At 42.5% G+C, this 26,017-nt stretch overlaps 1 protein-coding gene across 2 annotated transcripts; it reads right to left on the reverse strand.

The window, feature by feature from the left end:
* On the reverse strand, nucleotides 1-25,774 carry LOC101168100 (glutathione S-transferase A-like). 2 transcript variants are annotated; one of them, XM_023960227.1, is made up of 6 exons: nucleotides 25,520-25,774; nucleotides 1,426-1,491; nucleotides 1,244-1,349; nucleotides 928-1,046; nucleotides 768-853; nucleotides 1-695 (listed from the first exon to the last, which is right to left on the reverse strand). In XM_023960227.1, the coding sequence occupies exons 1-6, from the start codon at nucleotides 25,688-25,690 to the stop codon at nucleotides 563-565; spliced, it is 681 nt and encodes a 226-aa protein (XP_023815995.1). In that variant the 5' UTR covers nucleotides 25,691-25,774; the 3' UTR covers nucleotides 1-562. The 2 variants fall into 2 exon arrangements, with proteins under 2 accessions (XP_023815995.1, XP_023815994.1); XM_023960226.1 differs by having other exon boundaries at nucleotides 768-856; nucleotides 25,520-25,765.
* Between the last annotated feature and the right edge of the window lie 243 nt (nucleotides 25,775-26,017).

Here is a 26,017-nt window from a genome sequence, read left to right on the forward strand (position 1 = left end):
TTTTTTTCTGCTCAGCTTTTATTTGTGAAAAAAAGTGAATTTATAGGAATTGTTTAATCAGGAACAAACAGAGTTACAGCATTTTCTTTTACAGCAACACAAAGGGAAAAAAAACGAAAACGTCTAGCGCTTCAGAAGTTTCAGATAAAAGAAGCTCTAAATTCACGCACACGCTCATGTTTCTTTGTTTTTTTTCATTATCAATGTGTCTTCTTGACAAATATTCTGCTTCTAGGTGGTTTTGCTCTTGCACTGCTTTTCTTCCAGCACACAGCTGCGTCTGCGCAGGAACTGCAGATAACAGCTGCCAGACAGACCTGCAGAGTCACGGTGACACAGGCAGGTGGAGCGACGTTTGTGCAGAGGTCACAGAGGTCACAGAGGTCACAGTCAGTTTATCGGGTTCCTGTAACTTCCTAAAGACAGACGCATCTGTGGACTTTTACAGTTTGTTCTATGAATCTACTGCTGCTGGAAGCAGGAATCTTCCAGTCTGAGGAAGAAGCAGAGCTGCATCGCTGTGTTTTGGATCATTAAAGCAGTTGGGAACAATAAAGCGCTTTCAGATGTCTTTCAGCAGCAGTTCCTCCTCGGGACCCTCCAGCCAGTGAGGGGGCCAGCTGGCTTTGATGCTGGGCCTGTCCTTCAGGAGGGCGTAGTACTCCTCCAGTTTGGGGTAACGCCCCGCAGACAGCCTGCACAACAGGAAGCCAAAGCTCAGAAGAAGCGCGATTGTTGTGTAGAACCCAGAAACCTTTTTGTCTCACCCGAATCGGAACAGAAAGGCGACGGTGGGGAAAACCACCACGTCTGCCAGCGAGAAACTCTTTCCTGCCAGGAACGAGCCAGAGCCCTGCTGGAAACAAGAACAGAGAGTCTGAAGACGTGGCCGCACCAGGAGCGCCTTCCAGCCTCTGCTGGGCTCACCTTGGACAGGTAACCCTCCCAGAGCCCGAGCTCCACCACCAGGCCGTCCTTGTTCCTCTTCAGGGCCGAGTCGTGCCGCTCTCCTTCAGGGACGTACCAATCGTAGTAGATGACGCTTCCTGGAAACAAGAGGAATCAGAAAACCAGCTGGACCGTTAGAGGATCTGGAGAAAAAGGGGAAATAAGGAACTGCAGACGCATCCATTCAGGCTTCACCCGTTCAAGGACTAGAACTCAGGAAACCACACCTCCTGGTTACAGCCGTGGTTCCTTCCTACATGAACAGGTGACAGGAAGTAAAACCTGCTGGCCTTACCGAGCTTCTCGTAGAACGTGAGGCCCTCAAACATGCGCTGGTACATCAGAGCTTGTTCTTCTGGGCCGTCCGGGATCAGCTGGTTTCCCTGAGACTTGAAGTGGCTCTGATGAAAGAGGACAGTCAGGACAGCAGATCCTGAGGAGTGTTTGAGCTGCGCAGCGATGGGCGGGACACCTCACCTCCAGATACAAGCAGATGGCGTAGGACTCGTTCACAACCGTGTCTCCGTGTTTAAAGGTTGGGAGCTGGAGGACGAAGAAAGGAGATTTTCAAAGCCTTCCCAGTGATCTTTGAATGATGATGATGATGATGAACCTGTGTCGTTCTCTAGGACATAGTGTCTGCAGAGCAGCAGGAGTTCTTCAGAAATTCACCTGAGTTGTGGGCGGGACTGTTGGTGCGGAGGAAGCCCTTCTCCAATTCCCATCACCCATCTGTTTGCATTCTCTATTGCTAGCTTACAGCCCCTCACACCTCCAAGCTAACATGAACTAAAATGGCGAGCAATGATGGATCTATCCATCCGTCCAGTTTAGATCCAGATTCCCGCTCAGACCAGGAAAACAAAGACGTTCATGGATCTATTAGGGCCAGTTGTTCAAAGGTAAGCTGATCGGATTTTGGTGATCAGATTGGATCAAATCTTGAAAATGGATTGTTCAAAAGGGAAAGAAGGAAACTGAAATCAGATTAGATCACAGAATCCAATCCTAGTTCTAATCTGGATCAAACCTTCAGTTTGTGTTGTTCAAAACTTGTCAGGAGGATTTGGATAACTTTGATCCAAACAAACTGGATTATCCTGATCCCAACAGGGGGTAGGATTTAAAGGTGGATTCCAGGAGGGAAATGTAGAAAAACTTTAAAATTGGTCAAATAATACATTTGTTTCATTTAGTGTTTATACTTGTATTTATATTTTGCACTTGACTTGTGTAACCGTTGTAACAGGGATGAAGTAGATACAGTAGACATAGGCTACCAGTTAAACTATTCAATAAAGTAAAAACAACCAAAGTAGAACTGCAGATCCGCCTCCTAAAAGCAGAGCTTGGAAATGCTGGTCTCTCCTCCTCAGATTAAAAAACTCTCTGAACATTCTTTATTTTGTTAACTATCGGACATTTAGCCATTTTATTTAAGACGTTTTCAAAATATCCACAATGTATTTGTTAATGTATATTTGTTTTTATTTTTTGTGACTCAGATGAGGGGTCATAAAGGAAATTATGAATGGAAGTGGATGTTTGTTATTTTTGTGTTTTGTCTCAGAATAACAAACTCTCACAGTGACCCCATGTTGGCTCTTCCACCAGTTCTTCACATAGCTGGTAGCCCGTGTTGTGATATGTTGTCCCATTTAGAGCACAGGTAATCTGGATTTGGTAATCTTGAAAACTGTGTATCTGGATCAGGGGGATCCAGTCCAATGTTGCTTTGAAAAACCGGCATAAAAGTAAGACGGATTACCTGATCCTGCAGAGGAAAAAATCAGATTTCCAAATCCGGATCATTTTGATCCAGATTAAACTTTCTGAACAACTGGCCCTTAGTGATCAGAACTGAAGTCCACCCAGTGTATTTCTACATCACAAATAAGCTCTTTTTAAAATGTTTTTTGTCTGCTCCTGATTCACAACTATTTTAATTTTCTTTCCATTTGTCCTCCATCATGAGAAAAATCCCACAGGACATGTTCAAAACACCATTTTCCTCAAGTGTCAAATCCAAACTGATATTTAAACGTTCTCCCCTGAAACAAAAGCATCCGGGGGGTTGTTTTTTAATACTTTGATGAAAAATCCTTGTTTTTCTCTAAAGGATTAAGGACCTGAATGTTTGCAAACTGTTCCGCTGTAACAGCAAAACCATCCATGGAAAACGAGCTGCAAGATGGAGGAAACATTCTGCCCTACTTATCAGACCTTTAGCTGTTCAGAGTCCGGATGTTACCACATCATTCAGCCGTTTGCTGAAACGCACTCACTGTCCATTAAGTTTACTGTAATGGCTCCAACACCTTCAAGGAAGAATTAAAAGAAATCCCCGAATGCACAGCTCTGAGCTCCCATCACAGATTTCTAAATGGAAATTAACCAGAAATTCAGAAAACTTTCAGGATGTCGCCTTAACTTTTGGGATAAAGTGGAGAATTTCTTCAAGATTAAATTTCAGGAACTGAAAAAGCTTTGAGACTCACCTGCAGACGCCCACTTCCTGAACACTCTTTCAAGTTAGTAAAACTTCACAGTTTACATTTTTTATTTACCAACATGTTTCTATTCTTTCTGCTTACATGGATGCTGGGAGCTTCAGGTCAATTCTGGTAAAAGTCATTCTATGAATGCAACGTATTTGTTTCTATTTTCCTTTGGACTAAACGCAAACATGAAACCACAAACTTAGACATTTCTGTCAGCTTTAGTTTAACTTTGTCGCCACCTACCGGACAGATACAGAAACTACACTCCAGAGTTCAAAACGTCTGAGCTGCAGGATTTCAACCTTCAAATCAGGAAGCAACGCTTGAGTCATTTCATCTCATTCTGATGGCTTAGGGGGAGAATGACGGAAACCATGTCTCCATATCAGAATGAAGAATATGAAAAGCCTGCAGTCTGGATTGATCCGTTTCCAGTTTGACAGCAGTTTCTTTCATGACAACGATGATAATTAAACTTATTGATATTTCAAGATTCTTAATTCTGTCTGATAAAAGTTATGAACCGGATATTGATAAATCATGTAATAAAATGGTTACAGTAGAACAGGGGTGGGATTATATAAGTTCGCTTCCTTCCACTCCCTTTCAAGCAATATTTATTAATATGTCTAATTATACTAAGTTTGATTAGTGTATGAATGTATAACTGATGATTGTATTGTTGTGCATTATTCCTATTTGATTGCTTGAAATAAACCATTTCAAATCAAATCAAATCAAAATTAAAGGCATTTTCCACAATCTGCATTGATGGATGTGACCTGGGAGTTTAAATTAACAGCTTTTAACACGTGAAACCCGTCATGGTGACAATGATCTGTAGTTTTTCCAGCGTGACAACAGTGTTAAATGGGAACAAAGGCAGCTCTAGATGCTATAGAGCAGGGGTCGGGAACCTTTTTGGCCGAGAGAGCCATGAATGCCACAAATTTTTAAATGTAATTTCAAAAGAGCCATACAATAATGTAGCGTCTCTTTCCCACAATGAAGCACAGAGACTTAAATTCTTTTAAGTTTCTTTATTCTGGTTACTGCAGAGCGCAACAAACGCCGTCAAATTAATTCAGCAACTCCTGAATCTCTCCTGCCGAGACGAGAGCGCTTTTCCCTAGTTTATATTCCCTCACTGCCGCTCTAGCCCTCCCATTTCCCTTATTCGGCCCATTGCTGAACCCCATTGGTCAAAATTACCTAACAACATGCTGAGCGACAGAACTGAGGGCCAATCAGATCTCTGCTTGATCGATGCGTTCCATGAACTCCAGAACTTTTAACGAGGCCCAACAGCCACCCAGTCTAACTCAGTCCACTACAATATATTTAAAACTAAATATACAAGTGAATGTGTGCATTTGACGTAATTTCAACACTTTTAAAGTACAATAAGTCTGTGGATTCTTTTTTAATAACATTGTTATGCTAATTAATGATGAGTATTTCTCGTGGTAGTTTTGCTGATGGTCTAGTCTGGTTGATACGTGGTGAGTTTCTGCTTCATGCAGGCGTTGAGACTTTAAACGCCATCGTAGGTCTGAATGTTCTGTAGATGTGAGACAGACCTGGAGACAAACACACACTCAGACACTGCAGTGAGTGACGGGCAGTGGTTTTACGTTTTTACCATCCCTGCGCGGTTCACCTGCTGCCGCCCCCCCCGGCTTTCTCCCTCACACATCCCGTCCCCGATACTGCGCGCTCTTCGTCAGAGACAGTATCGCGCAGTTTTAGGCACGGCAATTCACAGGTTTCCGGGTGGTACAAACTCTGTGAAATAATAGATAACAGTAAACTGATAGTTTTCCCTCCAAGCACCGCTACTACTGCGCGCCTCTGGCATCGCATCGCGCCCGAGAAGGACTGGTCTAATGAAAAAAAAAAGTATAATTAAGGATTTGTCTGCGAGCCACATGTGACCATCAAAAGAGCCATATATGGCTCGCGAGCCATAGGTTCCCGACCCCTGCTATAGATCTTCCAGTTATAAATGGGCTTCTTAAACTAAGATGGTTACATTCAATTATTTCAAATCAAAATCCTCTCTGGTTTACTCTTCCCAGGGCTGTTTTTCAATAAATAGGAGGAGTTGGTTGTATTTTACGTTGACTAAACTGCCTGTAAAATTATCTGCGTATCACAAACATGTTTTTTCTATTTTGGTATTTAATATTCAAACATAATTCCTCTCTGCACAATTCACCTTTATGGATTAATGTAATAAACCAAAGTCTTTGTTTGTAAGCAATTGGTTGGAAAAAGGAGTTTGGGCGATTTCTCATTTAATGGACAAACATGGTAATTATCTTGATCATTTGATCATCTTGATGATTTTTTTTGTAAAACATAATTTGGTCTGCCCATTAAAAGAATATTTAAGGGTTAATGGCCGACGAAATGTGCATTTATTACTTTTTAAAGCACGCCGTGGAAGCCTGAACCTCGCGTCGGACGGTTGCTTCCGCGAAGTGCGTTAAAAAGTAATAATGCACACTTCGAAGGCCATTAACCCGCTTATACCATGGTCACTTACAAAAGCGATACATATTAACCAGGTTTTAGTCCTTAATTCTTGTTTTTTTCCCGATTTGGATAGCTTTTCTCACAAAAAGCGGACTATATGTTACGTGATGCGGACCACATAGTCTGCGTCTCGCAGCACCACCGCTGCAGTCAAGATTCAGCGATATATGTATGCTGATCTTTCCGATGGGTTGAATAAAGCATCAGTTCAGAGAGAAAGTTCTCCTCTTACCGCTTATTTTTGTCCAGATGATGAAGCTAAAGGTTGTTTTAAAGAAGCCGGCGCAGTGATACAAAACATTTAAGCTAGCTGACCGGAACTTCTTTTTTCACCGTGCGGTTATCAGGTTTTAATAGATATAGATAGATAGATATAAACTTTATTAATCTCCCAAAGGAGAAATTCAGGTGTCCGGTAGCAAAACACACAACCACACACAACAAACAACAGTAAAAAGACAGTTCACAAAATAATATCAGTTCATATCAGGCAGGTTCATTAAACAGCCTGATAGCTGTAGGGACAAATGAGTTCTTAAAGCGTTCTGTCCTGCAGCGCAGTGAAAGGAGCCTATTACTCCGTGAGCTCCTCTGACCAGACATCGTGTTGTGCAAGGGATGTCTGGGATTGTCCAGGATGCTCTGAGTCAAGGCCCTCATTCTCTTCTGCAGCACAGATCCCAGAGAGTCCACCCTCCTCCCGATCACAGATGCACATCTCTTAATCAGTTTGTCCAATCGAGTGCAATTGTAACCCCGATGAAATTCTGCGCTATCACTTTAAATCATACTGCGCTGTCGCTCCTAGTAAAATTCTGCACTGTCACTTTAAATTTGCCGGTTCCCTTGCGCTGTGCAAATACCGCGAGACTATAAGTTCAGTGTTGACGTGGCTTTCGTTCTTGGGAGACCTGTCAAAGCACTGACAGGTTGCAAGTACGAGGGAGCTGGGCTGTGTACCGCTGCTGCAGATCGGCGTTCATCATCTGAAGCCGGGATTTAAATCTGCACAATTGAACAAAAAGTGAACTGGTGAGTGCAGCCATGATTGAGACAGCTGGCGCGGGCGCCAGTTTAAATGAATTGTTTTTTATAATTGGATGTGGTTAAAATGAACTATTTTTCTGCTTGATAAATAATGTTGAAATATAAATTGTGAGTACTCGTTGAAATGAAATTGATGATCATCTACATTGAAATAGAATTTGGAAATGTTGTACAACTATCGATTATGCACTTAAAATAATTTTGTAATTTCCTCTTGATTATGAATTGCATATGCATTTGTTTATTATGTTAATTAAGGAGGTTGTGGGAATATGCTTTCTTTTGATCAAAGGAAATTATTATTTATTTATTGACCCTGTTTTAACAGGCCAGGTCGCAAGACTGGTCGTCTTGCAGACCAATTTACTGGATGCTCAACCTGAGCACTGGACAGAATTGTTTATCAGGGAGTTTTTTACCACTCCCAGAAGGAAAAAAGAGGATAAATCCTCTGCAGATGGCGAGCTAAAAAGGAGCCCCGATCCTGACTTGGATTCTGCCCTCTTCACTGCCAGTGCGGTAGGAACTAACCCCCTTCTCATCCAACAAATCAGCCGGAGTGTCTCTTTCTTTCGTTTTTCCAAAAGAGAACTATAAAAACTCTTTCATAAGGCCTAACGGACGCCTTAAGAACTAGAAAGACAAAACAACAGAAAACATCCACTGGACTAAAAAAAAAATCCTTTGTTGTATATATTGTGATTTTTGTATTCACTGTATATTGTAAATACATTTACATTAGCAACTCAAGTCTTGTCTGTTGTTTTTAAACATTCACATTCCTCCATGAGTCGAACCAAACTAGCCCAAATTAATCAAAACCAACTTTGTAAAGTTCATGTAAGACATACATGCTACATAGTAAAAACTTGGCGAGCTAGCTAGGAGAGGATTTATCAAGAGCATCAAGCTTAGCTGAGGTCAAGACGTAAGTCAGGGGGTAGTAGATGAGGACCAAGCCTGCCAAGAACCAGAGCTGGTTCAGCACCTAACTGAGCAGCAATGTCAGACCGGCGACGTGGGAGAACTTCCTCCTGATGTTGTAGATGCCATCTGTAATAGTTGTCTGCTGAGAACAAAATCCGATTCTCCTCTCTGCAATGTCGCCCTGATTGAGTCTTTATCAGTGACTACTGGAGCTGTTCCAGACATTTATGAAGAGGATTTCTATGGGTTTCCACTTATTCCACCCCTGTCCCGTGAAGCTATAAAAGCTGAGCAGCAAGCTGATGCAGCCATCCGGGAAGTGATTCATCAACTGATCACTGGTGAAAAAATCCCCCCTCTAGTTAGGGAGGAGCTTCCAGAGCTGACTTTTCTTTTACGGGAGTGGAACCGGTTGGAGCTGGATGATGGCATATTGTATCGGAAGCGACGCCAAGAGGACACTTATGTTCTCCAGTTGGTTCTGCCTCCAAATTTGCGTCCTGCTGTGCTAAAGGCCTTGCATAACGATATGGGGCACATGGGCGTTGAGCGCACCCTTGATTTGGTGCGTCAACGGTTCTTCTGGCCCAGGATGGCAGCGGGTGTGGATCAGACAATTAAAACCTGTGACCGGTGTGTTAGGCGGAAAGCCTTACCTGAAAGAGCCGCTCCATTGGTGAACATAAGAACGTGTCGTCCTCTTGAACTTCTGTGCATGGATTTTTTGTCACTGGAACCGGACAGTGCCAATACTAAAGACATCCTGGTTCTCACGGATCATTTCACAAAGTTCTCTGTTGCCATACCTACCCCAAATCAGAAAGCCAAAACAGTTGCAAAGTGTCTGTGGGAAGAGTTCATAGTCCATTATGGCATCCCAGAGCGCCTGCACTCTGATCAAGGCCCAGACTTTGAGTCAAAGTTGATTAAAGAGCTTTGTGAAGTTGCTGGGATAACTAAAACCAGAACTACTCCCTATCATCCTCGTGGTAACCCGGTGGAACGTTTTAACCGAACGCTCTTGAACATGTTGGGGACATTAGAGGCTAAACAAAAGTCCAAATGGAGGGAGTACGTGAAACCTTTAGTGCATGCTTATAACTGCACAAGGAATGAGGTCACAGGGTTCACGCCTTATGAACTTCTTTTTGGTCGTTCCCCTCGACTCCCTGTTGACTTGGCTTTTGGTTTACCTGTTCGTGACCCTCCTAGTGTTTCCCATTCAGAATATGTAAAAAATCTTCGTTCACGCCTAGAGGAGAGTTACAAGCTGGCTTCACAGCATTCACTCAAGTCTAATGAGAAAAACAAACGTCGCTTTGACCAGAGGGTAATACCCTGTAGTTTGGAGGTTGGAGACAGAGTTCTGGTTCGAAATGTTCGGCTACGTGGGAAGCACAAGCTGGAAGATAAATGGGAGCATGACGTCTATGTGGTGACCAAACGTGCTGGCAACCTCCCTGTCTACACCATAAAACCTGAGACAAAGGATGGGCCGAGCCGCACACTTCATCGAGACTTACTTTTACCCTGTGGGTTTCTTCCATCAAGTCCTGTTCAATCTTCCAATGCAGAAACCTCTCCAGTCAGACCAAAATCACGAAGTCAGTCCAAACTTCAGTCTGATTCTGTCGATCTTCCGGAAGAAGATGCTGAGTCTGTCCTTTCAGAAGGTTTGGTTCCGTCGCCAGTAAGGTTCCGAGTGCCACAACCTTCAGGGCAGCCACAGCTTGCACCAGGAAGCTTGGATTGCTGCATCTTCCCATCAACAGCAGTAGGCTCTTCTGCTGATCCTCAACTCAAAAGCACAACCATGGTTCCTTCATCTATGGGGGCAAAAGGGGCTAACTTGCCTGAGGTTGCAGAACCCGTACTGATGCCTGAAGGTGATCCCTCTAATCTTGCCAGTAACGAGTCTGAACAACCTGCGGAAGTTCCTGTGGAAGAAGACTTGCCTACCGACGTGTCCATAACCTTACCTGATGTCGGGTTGTCTCTGGAGTCTGAGGTTGGAGATGCTGTTCAATCTGAGTCATCACCAGAAGTAGCTAACCCCAACACTACCGTTATGCCTTGTGATCCTATAGGGGAAGATTTAACACCCAGACGATCTACTCGGCAACGTCGACAGCCAAGTAGGCTTAAGTATTCAGTGTTGGGAAATCCGCTTATTTCTGTTATACAAACACTACTTCAGAACGTGTCAAAAGCTTATTCGAGTGCTTTGGATCAAGCCATTGCAGCAGACTCATCTTAGGCATTGTATTGATATGCGACGCGGACGCGCATGAACTAAAGTGGGGAGGGTGTAACCCCGATGAAATTCTGCGCTATCACTTTAAATCATACTGCGCTGTCGCTCCTAGTAAAATTCTGCACTGTCACTTTAAATTTGCCGGTTCCCTTGCGCTGTGCAAATACCGCGAGACTATAAGTTCAGTGTTGACGTGGCTTTCGTTCTTGGGAGACCTGTCAAAGCACTGACAGGTTGCAAGTACGAGGGAGCTGGGCTGTGTACCGCTGCTGCAGATCGGCGTTCATCATCTGAAGCCGGGATTTAAATCTGCACAATTGAACAAAAAGTGAACTGGTGAGTGCAGCCATGATTGAGACAGCTGGCGCGGGCGCCAGTTTAAATGAATTGTTTTTTATAATTGGATGTGGTTAAAATGAACTATTTTTCTGCTTGATAAATAATGTTGAAATATAAATTGTGAGTACTCGTTGAAATGAAATTGATGATCATCTACATTGAAATAGAATTTGGAAATGTTGTACAACTATCGATTATGCACTTAAAATAATTTTGTAATTTCCTCTTGATTATGAATTGCATATGCATTTGTTTATTATGTTAATTAAGGAGGTTGTGGGAATATGCTTTCTTTTGATCAAAGGAAATTATTATTTATTTATTGACCCTGTTTTAACAGGCCAGGTCGCAAGACTGGTCGTCTTGCAGACCAATTTACTGGATGCTCAACCTGAGCACTGGACAGAATTGTTTATCAGGGAGTTTTTTACCACTCCCAGAAGGAAAAAAGAGGATAAATCCTCTGCAGATGGCGAGCTAAAAAGGAGCCCCGATCCTGACTTGGATTCTGCCCTCTTCACTGCCAGTGCGGTAGGAACTAACCCCCTTCTCATCCAACAAATCAGCTGGAGTGTTTCTTTCTTTCGTTTTTCCAAAAGAGAACTATAAAAACTCTTTCATAAGGCCTAACGGACGCCTTAAGAACTAGAAAGACAAAACAACAGAAAACATCCTCTGGACTAAAAAAAAAATCCTTTGTTGTATATATTGTGATTTTTGTATTCACTGTATATTGTAAATACATTTACATTAGCAACTCAAGTCTTGTCTGTTGTTTTTAAACATTCACATTCCTCCATGAGTCGAACCAAACTAGCCCAAATTAATTAAAACCAACTTTGTAAAGTTCATGTAAGACATACATGCTACACAATCCCTTGTGGTCATACTGCCACCCCAGCATACAACCCCATAGAAGACAGCACTCGCCACAACCGACTGATAAAAGAGGAGCAACATGTCAGTACATACATCAAAGGACCTCAGCTTTCTCAGAAAGAACAGTCTACTCTGCCCTTTCTTATACAGAGCATGAGCCTGCTCCGACCAGTCCAGTTTGTGGTCAAGGTGCACACCCAAGTATTTGTAGGAGTCATGCATACCCAGCAGCCAATCAGAATCGAGTATTCAACCGGACCATGGTGTAAAATAAGAAAATCAAATCCATTCAATTCCCACTAAAACTGCAGCTCAGCCAATAATGCTGCAACAACATTCTTCAGAAATGGTTTATGACAAAAAACTAACAAACAAATGTTTGAGAGATATTAAATATACCTTTCCCCGTTAAAAAGAAAATGGATTTAGCAGAATTACAGCACAGCAGAAGCTAAAAGGATACAAACATTATATCCATCATATCCTGTCCCTCACGAAGCAAAGAAGTGACCTATAAAGTACTTTTTACACACTGGCTTTAACTGGGATGGTGATGTTTGGGTCTTTTGTGGAAATGATGTAGAAACTGTGGAACATCTTTTCTTTGAATGTTTGCATGTAAAAGAGTTTTGGTTTTCTTTTCATAATTGTCTCAAATCAAAAAATATCACCATTAACCCAACATTTAAATTGGAATACTATTAAAATTCGATTACAAAAATCTGGACTTTCTGATGAATGTACTGATTGTAATTTCAAAGCATTTTGTACATAATTGTAAATTCTTAAAGGTGAAACCTCACATTAATGGATTATTAAACCGTCTTAAACTGTTCTATAAATCTTTACATGAATCACAAGAATGAACAGACACTTAATTTATTTGATTTATTTAAACTTTTGTAATAGCCCCTTGATTTTTTTAAGTTATATTTGTTTTCTGTCTACATTTATTTCATCATTGATATTGATGTCATTGACAGACATGCCGAGATTGTTTGTTAATTATTTGCTTCAATAAAAAACAAAACAAAAAATAAATAAATTAAATTCCCAGATGGAATTTATTCGTTTAAAAAACCGACATTGCAGGGCTCCAGACTAACTTTTTTCACTAGGAGCACTGTGGCCCCTAACTGAAAATTTTAGGGGCGCAACCAGAAAATTTAGGGGCGCATACCGTAAATCAACATTCTAACCAAATCTACTAATTTCCACTGTATTACTAATAAGTGCTTTAATAATAGATGCAGAAATTACAATGTGCTGTTTCAAATTCAGTGTCACATTTTATTCTGCACTTTTGAAGATGCAACAAAACAAAAGCATCGCTGTCATGACAGTACAAATTTATCTTCGTGACACCAAATAGGTGCAGCCAAGATGCACAATAAGCGTGTTTGAGATCACCCAGGTGAACTCAACGCTGCGCAGATCACCTGGTGTGTGACGTATATTTTTGTTTTTGCTCCAACATCAACTGTCAATCGAGAAAGGGGTGGGAGCAAGGGGCAAACCTACCCGGACACAGCTGGAAACTTAACTGACTGAAAGCTGCTCTACAGACTACAAAACAATGCATTATGGGACATGTGTCCTGATGGTTTTTGTAGTGGAGTGATTAATTAAAATAATTTAAAATACCAATTCATTAAAAAAAGGCTACATACATCACAAAACATTAAAATAATCATAAAATATATAATAACACAGATCATACTAAGGGGGAGAAGAATATTAAAACTAAATTGAATGTTAAGGACAATTCCAATTTCCTGTTCTCCTTCAGTCTTGCTGCAGATTCGCTTTCCCCCCCCACCCCCCCGGTCTCCCCAACGATCTAGGCGAGCCGCCGGTTCATCTCAAACACGTCGATCGTTGCATTTTCCCCACGTATTTTCAGTGTGTCTAAAACTAATGTTGTTTTTGCTCGCACGTGTTTAAAGTTCAAGCCCCGTTAGCTGTCACGCATGCAGGTGTGGGACATTTATTCTCCTCAGCTGACCCGACTCCCGCGGGAGCGATGTGCTGCCGTAACGGCCGTGCATAACCGTTTGATGCGCCGCCGTAAACAAAACCTAAACCTTCCTCCGGTTCTGTGCGGCCCAGAGAAAAGTTCAGCACGGACTGCATGTATTTAGAAAATTACGAGCGAATAGATACGTTCTAAAGGAAAGTAAGGAACTTCTTAATGTGGCCCGGGGAGGGAGGGGGCTGTCAGGTTTCCTGCTTTCAAACCCTGTCATTGTCACGCCCCCAAGTGTCATATACTCCACTGTGATTGGTTGGTCAGCTTCGCGCACGACAATGAAAAAGTGTCATTCATTAAAACTGGCGGGCTGCAGTAACATTAAACCTTCATATTAAGGCGGGGACCGCAAAATATCATCTTGGGGGCCGCAAATAGCCTGCGGCCGCGAGTTTGAGACCCCTGCTGTACACTCTTGCACTGGTACACTAGCCGCAGGTCGGAAGAACGAATCAATAGTTCGCTTGCTCATAGCTTAGACGCACATATCAGGTTGTGACATTTGTCTCCGTTTCCTTCCCACAGATGTTTACGCGCACTCGATTATCTCTAGGCCCCTCCCCCTCCACGCATTTTAGCCACTCACAGTGGCTTTGCCTATTCTTCTCACACGCAGTGGCCGCCTCGCACACAGGCATCACGCGAGAGTGTACGTGCTCGCGTTTCATGAGTATGTGCGCGAGTGTGTGTGTCTGCCTGCGTCCGTGTGGCTTGCGTCTCATTGATTATTTCATTGATCATTGACGTGCCCCTTCCACGTTTGATGTATAAAAAAATACGAAGGGTGGGGGAAGCAAATTTACTGGTCGCGCATGTGCGACTGGATGTAAAATTCAGTCGCACACTCTCAAATTTTGGTCGCAAAATGCGACCAATTGCTCGCAGTCTGGAGCCCTGCATTGGACTAAAGAACTTCAAGGTTAATTTTTCCTTTCATTTTATGATGAGATGTGCCTTTTTCATCACTGTTTATGTGTTCATTGAGATAAATAAATAAAAAACCATCCCAAAGACCGATCTGCCAGATCGGTCTTTGGGATCATCTGGGAGAACTACATGTGCCGTCATAGCGGTCACGCGTCTAAATCGCTCCTCCTACTTCACTCGGAAATCTGAATGTTATTTTTGGCTTTCATAATAAAAACTTGGACTCAAGTTTGGTAAATTCCATCTTCATAAATGCACATTTTCTTCATCTTCTATGTTTTCCCCGTGTTAATCAAACAAATGTACCATCTCTAAAAGCCTTAACCAGAAAGCTGTACGTTTGTATGAAAGTTGTAGAACCTCAATGTATCATGTAAAATGCATGTAATATGTACGCTCCCTTCACTTGGCACATTTTTTATTGTTTATTTTATAAAATTGTGTTTTGTACTGTACTTCCGTTTTGTACAATAAATTTAAAAAAAAAACATCAACAAAAAATTAAAATAAATAAATAATAAACCGCTCCTTCAGCGGGGTTAGGGTTGTGAATCACGTGTTTATTGTTATTTCTTTTCTACATATGTGTATTTGACTTTTGCAGTTGTATTTTTATTGCATACCTAAAGGTGTCTTCCTTGTAAATGGCATAATGTGCAATAAAGTTTATTATTAATAAAAAATAAATACATAAAAAATAAAAGGTTGTGAATCACGTGTCCCGGAAGAAAGTTTGGCTCCTCGGAAAGGTTTAGAAAATAAAAGCCTCCGTTAGAAAAATGTTTAACATTCTATCAGATTTAAATCAATAGCATATGAGCAGTTTTTTAGTGCTGATGTGGTGCACCCAAATATGTGCATCCACATTTGGTATTTATTTAAAAATTAAAAACCATTATTATTATTATTATTATTTTGTAGTAATTAAAATAATTATTTTTGAATGCATTTATTAAAAATAGTCTGTGAAAAAAAAGAAGATAAAAAGGAACTATATTATGAGTCTGGTAGGCGGAACCTTTGACACTCGCAGCGCCTCCAAGTGGCCGAAGACGGATCAACTTCCTGTTTCCGTCAGAAGTGATTTGGAGAATGAAAGAGTGCTCGTGTCGTTTCTGCTCTGAGACTCGTTTTATATTTTCACAGGTTAGTATGTGGTTTAAACCCAGCAGATGTAAGCCCTAAGCTTTGGTCTACTTCCCAGATGATTTTCAGTGTTGTTCAATTTGTAATTTTGATGTAAACTGGGGAAGTTTAATTCAGTTTCGGCGAGTTTCGGCGGGAAAAGCCGGACCGGAAGTAGCGGGTGTTATCGCGCTAGCTTGTTTTTGTTTGTTGTAAAACATCTGATCAACCTCAGAGCCCTGAAGCAAGTGAATCAGAGGATGATATACTTACCTACTGGTTCCGAGTACCTAACCGTCAACCACAACATGAAAACCAGCACTCATCCCGACAATTTCACAATGTGTCACAACACTTAAGACCGATCGGGACAACTTTGAGAGAAAAGGTTAACATCCAGCCTGAACAAAGAGAAGACACAGTCGTCACTGAAGAGGAACACACTGATGGAAGGCAAGATACAGATCTTGGACCTGATGGTAGTCAGGAAGAACAGCGACTCCATCACGAAGAGGATCCAGCAGAGGCAAGACCTGAACCAGCACCCAATACATGTGCAGAGCTGGAGCTAAATTCGTCAGCTGAGTCACCAGTCCGTTACCGAAGATCCACTAGGGAGAGACGACCAAACACTATCTTCACTTACCCATCCCTGGGACAGCCAGCATACTTACCTCATCCCACGGTGAACTCCATGAATGTCCAGCCAGCATACTTGCCTCGTCCTACAGAGCATGCTGAGAGAACTCAGCCAATATCATATCCTTTTATGCTGTACCCTCATCTTTACTCTCAACTCTTTAACCCATACTTACCTTTTCCATATCCAGTTACATGCTTTTGAACTTCAGAGAACACTGAAAGAGACATGGACAAGCCAGTTGACAAGAGACTTTAGTGTTATATGTGTTTAAAGTTTAACAGTTTTAAGTCAAGTGTCAGGAGCCACTTTTGTTGTTGGGGAGCGTGTGGTGCACCCAAATATGTGCATCCACATTTGGTATTTATTTAAAAATTAAAAACCATTATTATTATTATTATTATTTTGTAGTAATTAAAATAATTATTTTTGAATGCATTTATTAAAAATAGTCTGTGAAAAAAAAGAAGATAAAAAGGAACTATATTATGAGTCTGGTAGGCGGAACCTTTGACACTCGCAGCGCCTCCAAGTGGCCGAAGACGGATCAACTTCCTGTTTCCGTCAGAAGTGATTTGGAGAATGAAAGAGTGCTCGTGTCGTTTCTGCTCTGAGACTCGTTTTATATTTTCACAGGTTAGTATGTGGTTTAAACCCAGCAGATGTAAGCCCTAAGCTTTGGTCTACTTCCCAGATGATTTTCAGTGTTGTTCAATTTGTAATTTTGATGTAAACTGGGGAAGTTTAATTCAGTTTCGGCGAGTTGCGGCGGGAAAAGCCGGACCGGAAGTAGCGGGTGTTATCGCGCTAGCTTGTTTTCACAAGACAGGATGTTGTTAGCTCGCGCTAAATGAGCTTGTATTGCCATAGCAACTATGCTAACTAGTTGGATCCATTACTGTGTTTGTTTTATTAATTTTTTAAGATTCCTGACGTGACTTTAAACATGTTTAAAAGCAACAGAAACAATTACTTTTGTAACAGTTGTAAAATGATGAAAGTTTACAGTTTTATTGTTCTTTTATTATTATTATAAGTTTATATTTCTAACAGTGCAATGTCCATTAAACTTATGTGATTCTTTTGTTTAGTTTTGAAATTTGAAATGTAATGTATTTGAAAACAGAGTAATTACTGATGTGAGATATTCGTCAGATATTTAATTTAGACTTGATTTAGAGGTCAGATTGTACATTGGACAATTACATGCACTGAATTTAAAATGTAAATGTGTTGAAACATTTAAAGAGAAGTGATTTGGAGAATGAAAGAGTGCTCGTGTCGTTTCTGCTCTGAGACTCGTTTTATATTTTCACAGAGACACAATTCTTTTTGTTATTGTGGTCGCCGCACTCGGGACCCGTAACAAACTGTGGGGGCTCGTCCGGGATCTCTCCTCTTCAGTTGTTGAGGAGCAGATCCAGTGATAACTGAACCAAGAGACTTCCGAGACCGGACCACCATTCAAGTCAAGTCAGTCGGTGAGTGTCCAAGGAGGGAGATCAGGGAGCAAAGGATCTTCACCTCAGAAAGGAGCTGCACTGCTGAAAGGAAGTAAACACATACGTCACAGAAAACTATAACAGAGCGCACCGAAGAAGAATACAGAACCCGTCATTGACAACATGTCAACAGTACGCAAAGAACTAGTGTGGGAAATTAGAGGACGCTTATTCACACTCTCCACCACAAATCTCTTTGATCTGGCAAGAAGCATCGCTACAGACAATAGTGACTCCACACAATTCAGTCAACATGACAAGGAAAGCTGCATGGACTACATCACCTCTTATATACAATCAGACAGCCTGCTGGACCTTGAGGATGAGGGGATGAGCCACCTGCTCATGTTGAATGACCTAATAAGCCAAGCTATTCAAACTAATGATCCAGAACCTCCAGCGGATGCATCCGCCAAGGCTGAAACACATGCCATACCCAGCTCACTGCGGCCTAACACATTACCAGACTCTCCGGACAGACACTTTAGCACAAATACTAACACAGAAGGACAATCAACAGAAGAACTAAGGAGAATGTGTGAGGAAATGATTGAGAGGCTAAGGCAATGTGAAGTTACAGCATCACAACCTGCCACAACACCAAGTCATCACAGTCACTCACAGTCCCAAAACAGACCACAACAAAGTCCAGAAAGACCCGTAACTCTGAGAGACCTTTCCTACCTGCCTCGGAGAGAATTCAAGGTGTTTGGAGGACAGATCGGAGACAGCAGCTCTGACATTAGCTACAACAGCCTCACCAAACAGATCAGCGAAGGAGCTATAGAAGGGTTTTCTGAAGCGGAGATTGTTAGAGGTGTACTGAGAATTGTAAAGCCTGGTACCTTCAGGGACATGCTCATGCACAAGGATGAACTATCTCTTTCAGAACTACAATGCTTCCTAAGGTCTCACCTTGGAGAAAAAGCTACAACGGAGATGTTTCAGGAGTTAATGTGTGCCAAACAAGCCGAACATGAATCACCTCAACAGTTTTTGTATCGCATGATTGGACTCAAGCAGAAATTAATCTTTCAGTCAAAACAGACCGCCTCTGACATTTCCTATGACCCCAAGACAATTCAGGAAGTGTTCCTTCACACAGTCTACCAAGGCCTGGGAGTTAAATATGCAGACTTGCGCTTAAGACTAAGACCCCTTACTTCAAATCATAACATCACAGATGAAGAGATACTTAGCGAAGTCACTAAGATAATCAGCGATGAAAAAGAACATCAGCGGAGATTAGGCCAAGTACCCCGCCAGAGAACCGCACAAGCTCAAAGTGCAGTAATTGAGACAAAAGAAACAAAAATAACCAAAGATCAACAAACGGCACAAACAATCAAACAACTCACAGACCAAGTAGAGACATTAACCAACCTGGTGGCTAGTTTGATGGAATCAAAGGCCACATGGCCATACCACTATGCCCCATCACCACCGACCCAAGCCCAGACTCATGCCACTACACCTTCGCCTTCTCAGTCGCAATACTGTCAAGCTCCTCAACCCTTTGCTCGCCAAACTACAACCCCATTGAAAAGAACATTCCGCTGCCCAAAATGCAGTGAGCAAAACCTGCAGGACTGTTGCCATTGTTTTGTGTGTGGTGAATCAGGGCATCGAGCAATTGGATGCTTAAAGCGGACCAAGTTTCAGGGAAACGTGAATCGGCCTCTGTCGAGGGACAGCCAGAGACCGGTCCAGAGCTCCAGTCCCAGCCAGTAAAACCTCCTCCTGCAAAACTGCATGCAAGACACAAGAATAAACAGTCAAGAAAACTCCCTCAACACCATCAGAGGAAACCCTATGAGAACTCCAATCAAAACATCACAAGATGTAAAGTTCCCCTTGTCGGTAAGAAAAGTCTTTTAAAGTGTTTGATCAGTGGTTATCCTGCAACAGTATTATTTGACTCTGGTTCACAAGTGAGTATGGTAGACCAACACTGGGCCAAGAAGTATATCCCCAGCTATTCAGTGAGACCACTACAAGAACTTCTTAACGATGGGTTTGAAGTTTACGCCGTCAATGGCCAAACAGTCCCCTACGACGGGTGGGTAGAACTCACAGTCACACTCGCTGGTCACGAAGATCCTAATCTCACTGTGCAAGCACCATTCCTCGTTAGTAGATTGTCACTACCCCAGCCATTAGTGGGAGCTAATGTGCTTGGAGCAATTATTGAAAGACAGGAGTCTGATGAAGAAGCCAGCACAGTTCTATACAGCCTCCTTCGTCAGGCCTTGGGAATGGATGAAGAACAGGTAGTTGCTATGGTGAACTTCATTCAAACACCAAAAAGTACTGATGGAGGCCCAGCCACAGTAAGAACTGGCAGAGACAATGTAACTATCCCTGCTGGGAAAGCAGTTCAACTATGGTGCAGAGTCCCCCAGAGCTTTGACATCTCTGACCCCCTGGTGCTGTATGAACCTGCAGAGGAGACCAATATGCTAAGACAGTTAAGCGTGGGTGAAGGACTTTTAGAGGTCAACAACCCCCAAAGACCCTATGTAAAGATCCCCATTTCCAATCACTCAAAACATGAAATAATTCTGCCAAGGAAAACAATCATGGGTACCATCCAAAATGTTGCTAAAGTCATCCAACCAGAGACATCAGAGCAGCCCCTAACCCATCTCGCCCAAGTTGCAGCAAATGCAGTGGAAGTAAACAAATCCTCTGCTGAGCCCTGGTTGCCACCTGTCGACCTAAGTCACCTGAGTTCAGACCAACAACAAATAATTGAAAAGGTGCTGGAGGAAGAGTGTGAGGCGTTCTCCCGCGACAGCAACGACATTGGGTGTATCCCTTCACTAAAGATGGAAATCAGGTTGAAAGATGACACTCCAGTACAAAGGGCCTATGCCTCCATCCCAAGACCTCTTTATAAGGAAGTAAAGGAGTACATTCAAGAACTGTTAGTGAAAGGATGGATTGTAAAGTCCCAGTCCCCTTATGCAGCCCCTGTCATCTGCGTAAGGAAGAAAGATGGGTCATTACGGCTTTGTATTGATTATCGCCTTCTAAACAGTAAAACAGTTCCAGACAGACACCCCCTCCCCCGCATCCAAGACCTCACAGACTCACTTGGAGGCTACAGTTGGTTTTCAATCCTGGATCAGGGTAAGGCCTACCATCAGGGTTTCATTGCTGAAGGGTCAAGATACATGACTGCATTTACCACGCCTTGGGGCCTTTATGAGTGGGTGAGGATACCCTTCGGGCTGTCAAACGCACCTGCAGCTTTCCAACGAAGCATGGAGGAGATGCTTGACACACTCCGGGATGAGTGTTGCATTCCCTACCTCGATGATGTCCTTTGTTTTGCAAAGTCTTTTGAGGAACATGTTCAGGTGCTTCGTAAAGTTCTGCAAGCCTTACAACGCCATGGAGTGAAGCTAAAGCCAGAAAAGTGCAAGCTGTTCCGTAAAGAGGTTCGATATGTTGGCCGTTTAGTGTCTGCAGAAGGAGTAAGAGTGGACCCAAAAGACATCGAGGCTGTGCAGGCACTCAAACATAAAAGACCGCGAACTGTTGGAGATGTCAGACAACTCCTTGGATTTCTCAGTTATTATCGGACATACGTGCAGGACTTCTCACGAATCGCCAAGCCTCTATACGACCTACTCCAGATAAAACCAGACACAGCACAGCTCAAACCAACCAGAGGCCGAGGTAAACATCCACAACCATCTTCCCGTGCCCCAGTACAATGGGATGACAAACACCAAGAGATCCTGGAACGCCTGATTGACATGTTAACCCAGCCACCAGTGTTGGCATACCCAGATTTTACCCGCCCCTTCATATTACACACTGACGCTTCCCAGAAAGGCCTCGGGGCAGTCCTTTATCAAAACCAGGACAACAAAATGAGGGTGATAGGGTACGGGTCACGCACACTAACACCGGCTGAACAAAACTACCATTTGCATAGTGGAAAACTAGAGTTTCTAGCCCTCAAGTGGGCCGTCTGCGACAAGTTTAAAGACTATCTTTTCTATGCACCCCACTTCACTATCTTTACGGACAACAATCCCCTAACATATGTCCTAAGCACAGCAAAACTTAATGCAGTCGGACATCGTTGGGTGGGACAACTGGCAGATTTCCATTTCGATATAAAATATCGGCCAGGAAAAGCCAACATTGATGCAGACGTGTTGTCACGTTGCCCTTTTGACATTGAGACCTTCATGAAAGAGTGTTCAGAGGAGTTACCTGAAGAAGCAGTTGGTGCAGTCTGGGAAGGGAGCAGAAGAGCAAAGTGTGGAGATGTGCCTTGGATAGCTGCCCTCACCCTTGCCTCACCAAGCCACTCTTTTAAAGAGCCTCTGCGAACCATCAGTCATGAAAGCCTAATTCAAGAACAAAGAGCAGATCCAGCTATCGGCAAAGTCTTAGAGATGAAAGAAAGAGGCAAGACACCTACAGATAACGACAGAGAAAAAGTGGACATCAACACAAAAAGACTATTGAGAGAGTGGAGTCGGTTGCACATAGAAAATGGCCTTCTCTACAGAAAGACGACAGAACGAAAACAACTAGTTCTACCGGCTGTTTACAAACAGACAGCTCTGATCCATCTTCATAACAACGTGGGCCATGTTGGAGTGGAGAAAGTGTTAAACCTCGCCCGAGAACGATTCTACTGGCCTTTCATGAAGAAAGAGATTGAGGAGTACATCACCAGGAAGTGTCCGTGCATAAAACAGAAAAAGCCAACAACACACGAGAGAGCACCTATGGGCAGCTTAACATCCAGTGAGCCACTTGAACTTGTCAGTATAGACTTTCTGCATTTAGAGTCCTGCAAAGGTGGGTTCGAGTACATTTTGATTGTGGTGGACCACTTCACAAGGTTCGCACAAGCGTATGCCACCAAGAACAAGGCAGCCAAGACTGCAGCAGATCGACTCTTTAATGATTTCATCCCCAGATTTGGATATCCATCCAAACTCCATCACGATCAAGGTCGGGAATTTGAAAACGAACTGTTCAAATCCCTCCGACAGCTCGCTGGTGTGGGTCATTCGAGAACATCACCTTACCACCCACAGGGCAACCCAGCCGAAAGATTAAACCGCACTTTGCTACAGATGCTTCGGACATTGGGTGAAAAAGAGAAACAGTGCTGGAAAGATCATCTGCCACATGTTCTACATGCTTATAATTGCACAAAACATGAAGCGACAGGTTTCTCCCCGTATTACCTGTTATATGGCAGACATCCTCGTCTACCAATTGACATCCTCTTTGGCCTCAGGACCGAAGAAGCAGAAGAAACGCCACAAGGATATGCCCAGAAATGGAAAGTAAAGATGACTGAGGCTTATCGAATCGCAAGTGCAAACAGCCAACACTCAAGTTCCAAAGGTAAAGCGAACTATGATAAACGATGCAAGGGAGTGACACTGCAAGCTGGAGACAGAGTACTCGTACGTAATCTGAGTGAAAGGGGTGGACCTGGCAAACTGAGACCCTACTGGGAGAGTGCAATTTACATTGTGCGGGAGCAGATTGGAGATAACCCAGTCTATAAAGTGAGTCCAGAAGCAGGAGGTCGTCCCATTCGCACCCTCCACAGAAACTTGTTGTTACAAGTAAATGACCTGCCAGTAGACATAGTCCAAGACTCAACAACCAAGCCACAAAAGAAAAACGGAAAGACACCAGACAGATCAAAAACATCTGATCAACCTCAGAGCCCTGAAGCAAGTGAATCAGAGGATGATATACCTACCTACTGGTTCCGAGTACCTAACCGTCAACCACAACATGAAAACCAGCACTCATCCCGACAATTTCACAATGTGTCACAACACTTAAGACCGATCGGGACAACTTTGAGAGAAAAGGTTAACATCCAGCCTGAACAAAGAGAAGACACAGTCGTCACTGAAGAGGAACACACTGATGGAAGGCAAGATACAGATCTTGGACCTGATGGTAGTCAGGAAGAACAGCGACTCCATCACGAAGAGGATCCAGCAGAGGCAAGACCTGAACCAGCACCCAATACATGTGCAGAGCTGGAGCTAAATTCGTCAGCTGAGTCACCAGTCCGTTACCGAAGATCCACTAGGGAGAGACGACCAAACACTATCTTCACTTACCCATCCCTGGGACAGCCAGCATACTTACCTCATCCCACGGTGAACTCCATGAATGTCCAGCCAGCATACTTGCCTCGTCCTACAGAGCATGCTGAGAGAACTCAGCCAATATCATATCCTTTTATGCTGTACCCTCATCTTTACTCTCAACTCTTTAACCCATACTTACCTTTTCCATATCCAGTTACATGCTTTTGAACTTCAGAGAACACTGAAAGAGACATGGACAAGCCAGTTGACAAGAGACTTTAGTGTTATATGTGTTTAAAGTTTAACAGTTTTAAGTCAAGTGTCAGGAGCCACTTTTGTTGTTGGGGAGCATGTGGTGCACCCAAATATGTGCATCCACATTTGGTATTTATTTAAAAATTAAAAACCATTATTATTATTATTATTTTGTAGTAATTAAAATAATTATTTTTGAATGCATTTATTAAAAATAGTCTGTGAAAAAAAAGAAGATAAAAAGGAACTATATTATGAGTCTGGTAGGCGGAACCTTTGACACTCGCAGCGCCTCCAAGTGGCCGAAGACGGATCAACTTCCTGTTTCCGTCAGAAGTGATTTGGAGAATGAAAGAGTGCTCGTGTCGTTTCTGCTCTGAGACTCGTTTTATATTTTCACAGGTTAGTATGTGGTTTAAACCCAGCAGATGTAAGCCCTAAGCTTTGGTCTACTTCCCAGATGATTTTCAGTGTTGTTCAATTTGTAATTTTGATGTAAACTGGGGAAGTTTAATTCAGTTTCGGCGAGTTGCGGCGGGAAAAGCCGGACCGGAAGTAGCGGGTGTTATCGCGCTAGCTTGTTTTCACAAGACAGGATGTTGTTAGCTCGCGCTAAATGAGCTTGTATTGCCATAGCAACTATGCTAACTAGTTGGATCCATTACTGTGTTTGTTTTATTAATTTTTTAAGATTCCTGACGTGACTTTAAACATGTTTAAAAGCAACAGAAACAATTACTTTTGTAACAGTTGTAAAATGATGAAAGTTTACAGTTTTATTGTTCTTTTATTATTATTATAAGTTTATATTTCTAACAGTGCAATGTCCATTAAACTTATGTGATTCTTTTGTTTAGTTTTGAAATTTGAAATGTAATGTATTTGAAAACAGAGTAATTACTGATGTGAGATATTCGTCAGATATTTAATTTAGACTTGATTTAGAGGTCAGATTGTACATTGGACAATTACATGCACTGAATTTAAAATGTAAATGTGTTGAAACATTTAAAGAGAAGTGATTTGGAGAATGAAAGAGTGCTCGTGTCGTTTCTGCTCTGAGACTCGTTTTATATTTTCACAGAGACACAATTCTTTTTGTTATTGTGGTCGCCGCACTCGGGACCCGTAACACTGACTTACACAGCTATGACTTACCTTTACTGGGATTGAAACGTGTCTAGAAATACTTAACCTTTAATCTTATTCTAGATAAAGTAAAGTTAATGTTTAACGTTACTCCGTTTGTTAAAATAGTCCAACAGTGTTGTGTTTGCTTATATCAGGGGTCTAGCAACCACGTGTGTTTTTAATCAGTTTCCTTTTTAACCCTGTTTATTTTTAAAAAAGACAACAACGGTTTTTTTTTTTTTTTTTGTCAAAGTAAATAAATTATTCAACTAAAACCTTAAAGCTCCGCACACGCAAACCTCTGCAGCTGCTCTGATCTGCGTGTTCAGACTCTCGTGTCTCTTGGGTTTGGCTCAGGTGTCCCCTTAGCCCCCCACCTCACCTGTCCTCTGGGGTTGATGTCCAGAACTTGCTGGGATTTGTGCTCCATCTTGTCGAAGGAGAGCAGCTTGTGGTTGTAGCCCTGCAGGTTCTTCTCCTCCAGGGCGATCATGGCCCTCCAGCAGGGGCAGGAGCCGGAGCCCCACAGCAGAGTCATGCTTTTAGCAGCCATGATCGCAGCTTTTCGAGACCCAGACAGCCGCGAGCGCCTCTGACAACTGCAGGCTGAGAACCCGGGCTGACGGGCTTATCAACAGCTACACGTCGCCCCCTAGCGGCCGGGAGCCCAAATCTCACTCATAAACAGTTTCAAATGATATTTTGTCCTTGAAAATATAGATTTAAGTGAAGAATATTTTACTCAAGAAAGAGAAAAGTTTGTAAATATGCCAACAAAAAAAGTGTTTAGTGTTTTTCAGAAATTCTTAAAAACTCTCCATCCTTAAATAAATCTAAAAATGAATTTAGTTATTAAATTATGGAAAACTAGCACAACTTT

This window comes from Oryzias latipes, chromosome 11, assembly GCF_002234675.1.
Source record: "Oryzias latipes chromosome 11, ASM223467v1".
Lineage (NCBI taxonomy): Eukaryota > Metazoa > Chordata > Actinopteri > Beloniformes > Adrianichthyidae > Oryzias > Oryzias latipes.

Bases quoted from the DNA above. Each gene is read 5' to 3' on its own strand.
- LOC101168100 (XM_023960226.1), bottom strand. From the start codon at position 25,690: ATGGCTGCTAAAAGCATGACTCTGCTGTGGGGCTCCGGCTCCTGCCCC. The intron at 1,492-25,519 runs GTGAGGTGGGGG...TTCGTCCTCCAG, and splicing joins ACATCAACCCCAGAGGACAG to CTCCCAACCTTTAAACACGG. The intron at 696-767 runs GTGAGACAAAAA...CCTGTTGTGCAG, and splicing joins GCCTTTCTGTTCCGATTCGG to GCTGTCTGCGGGGCGTTACC.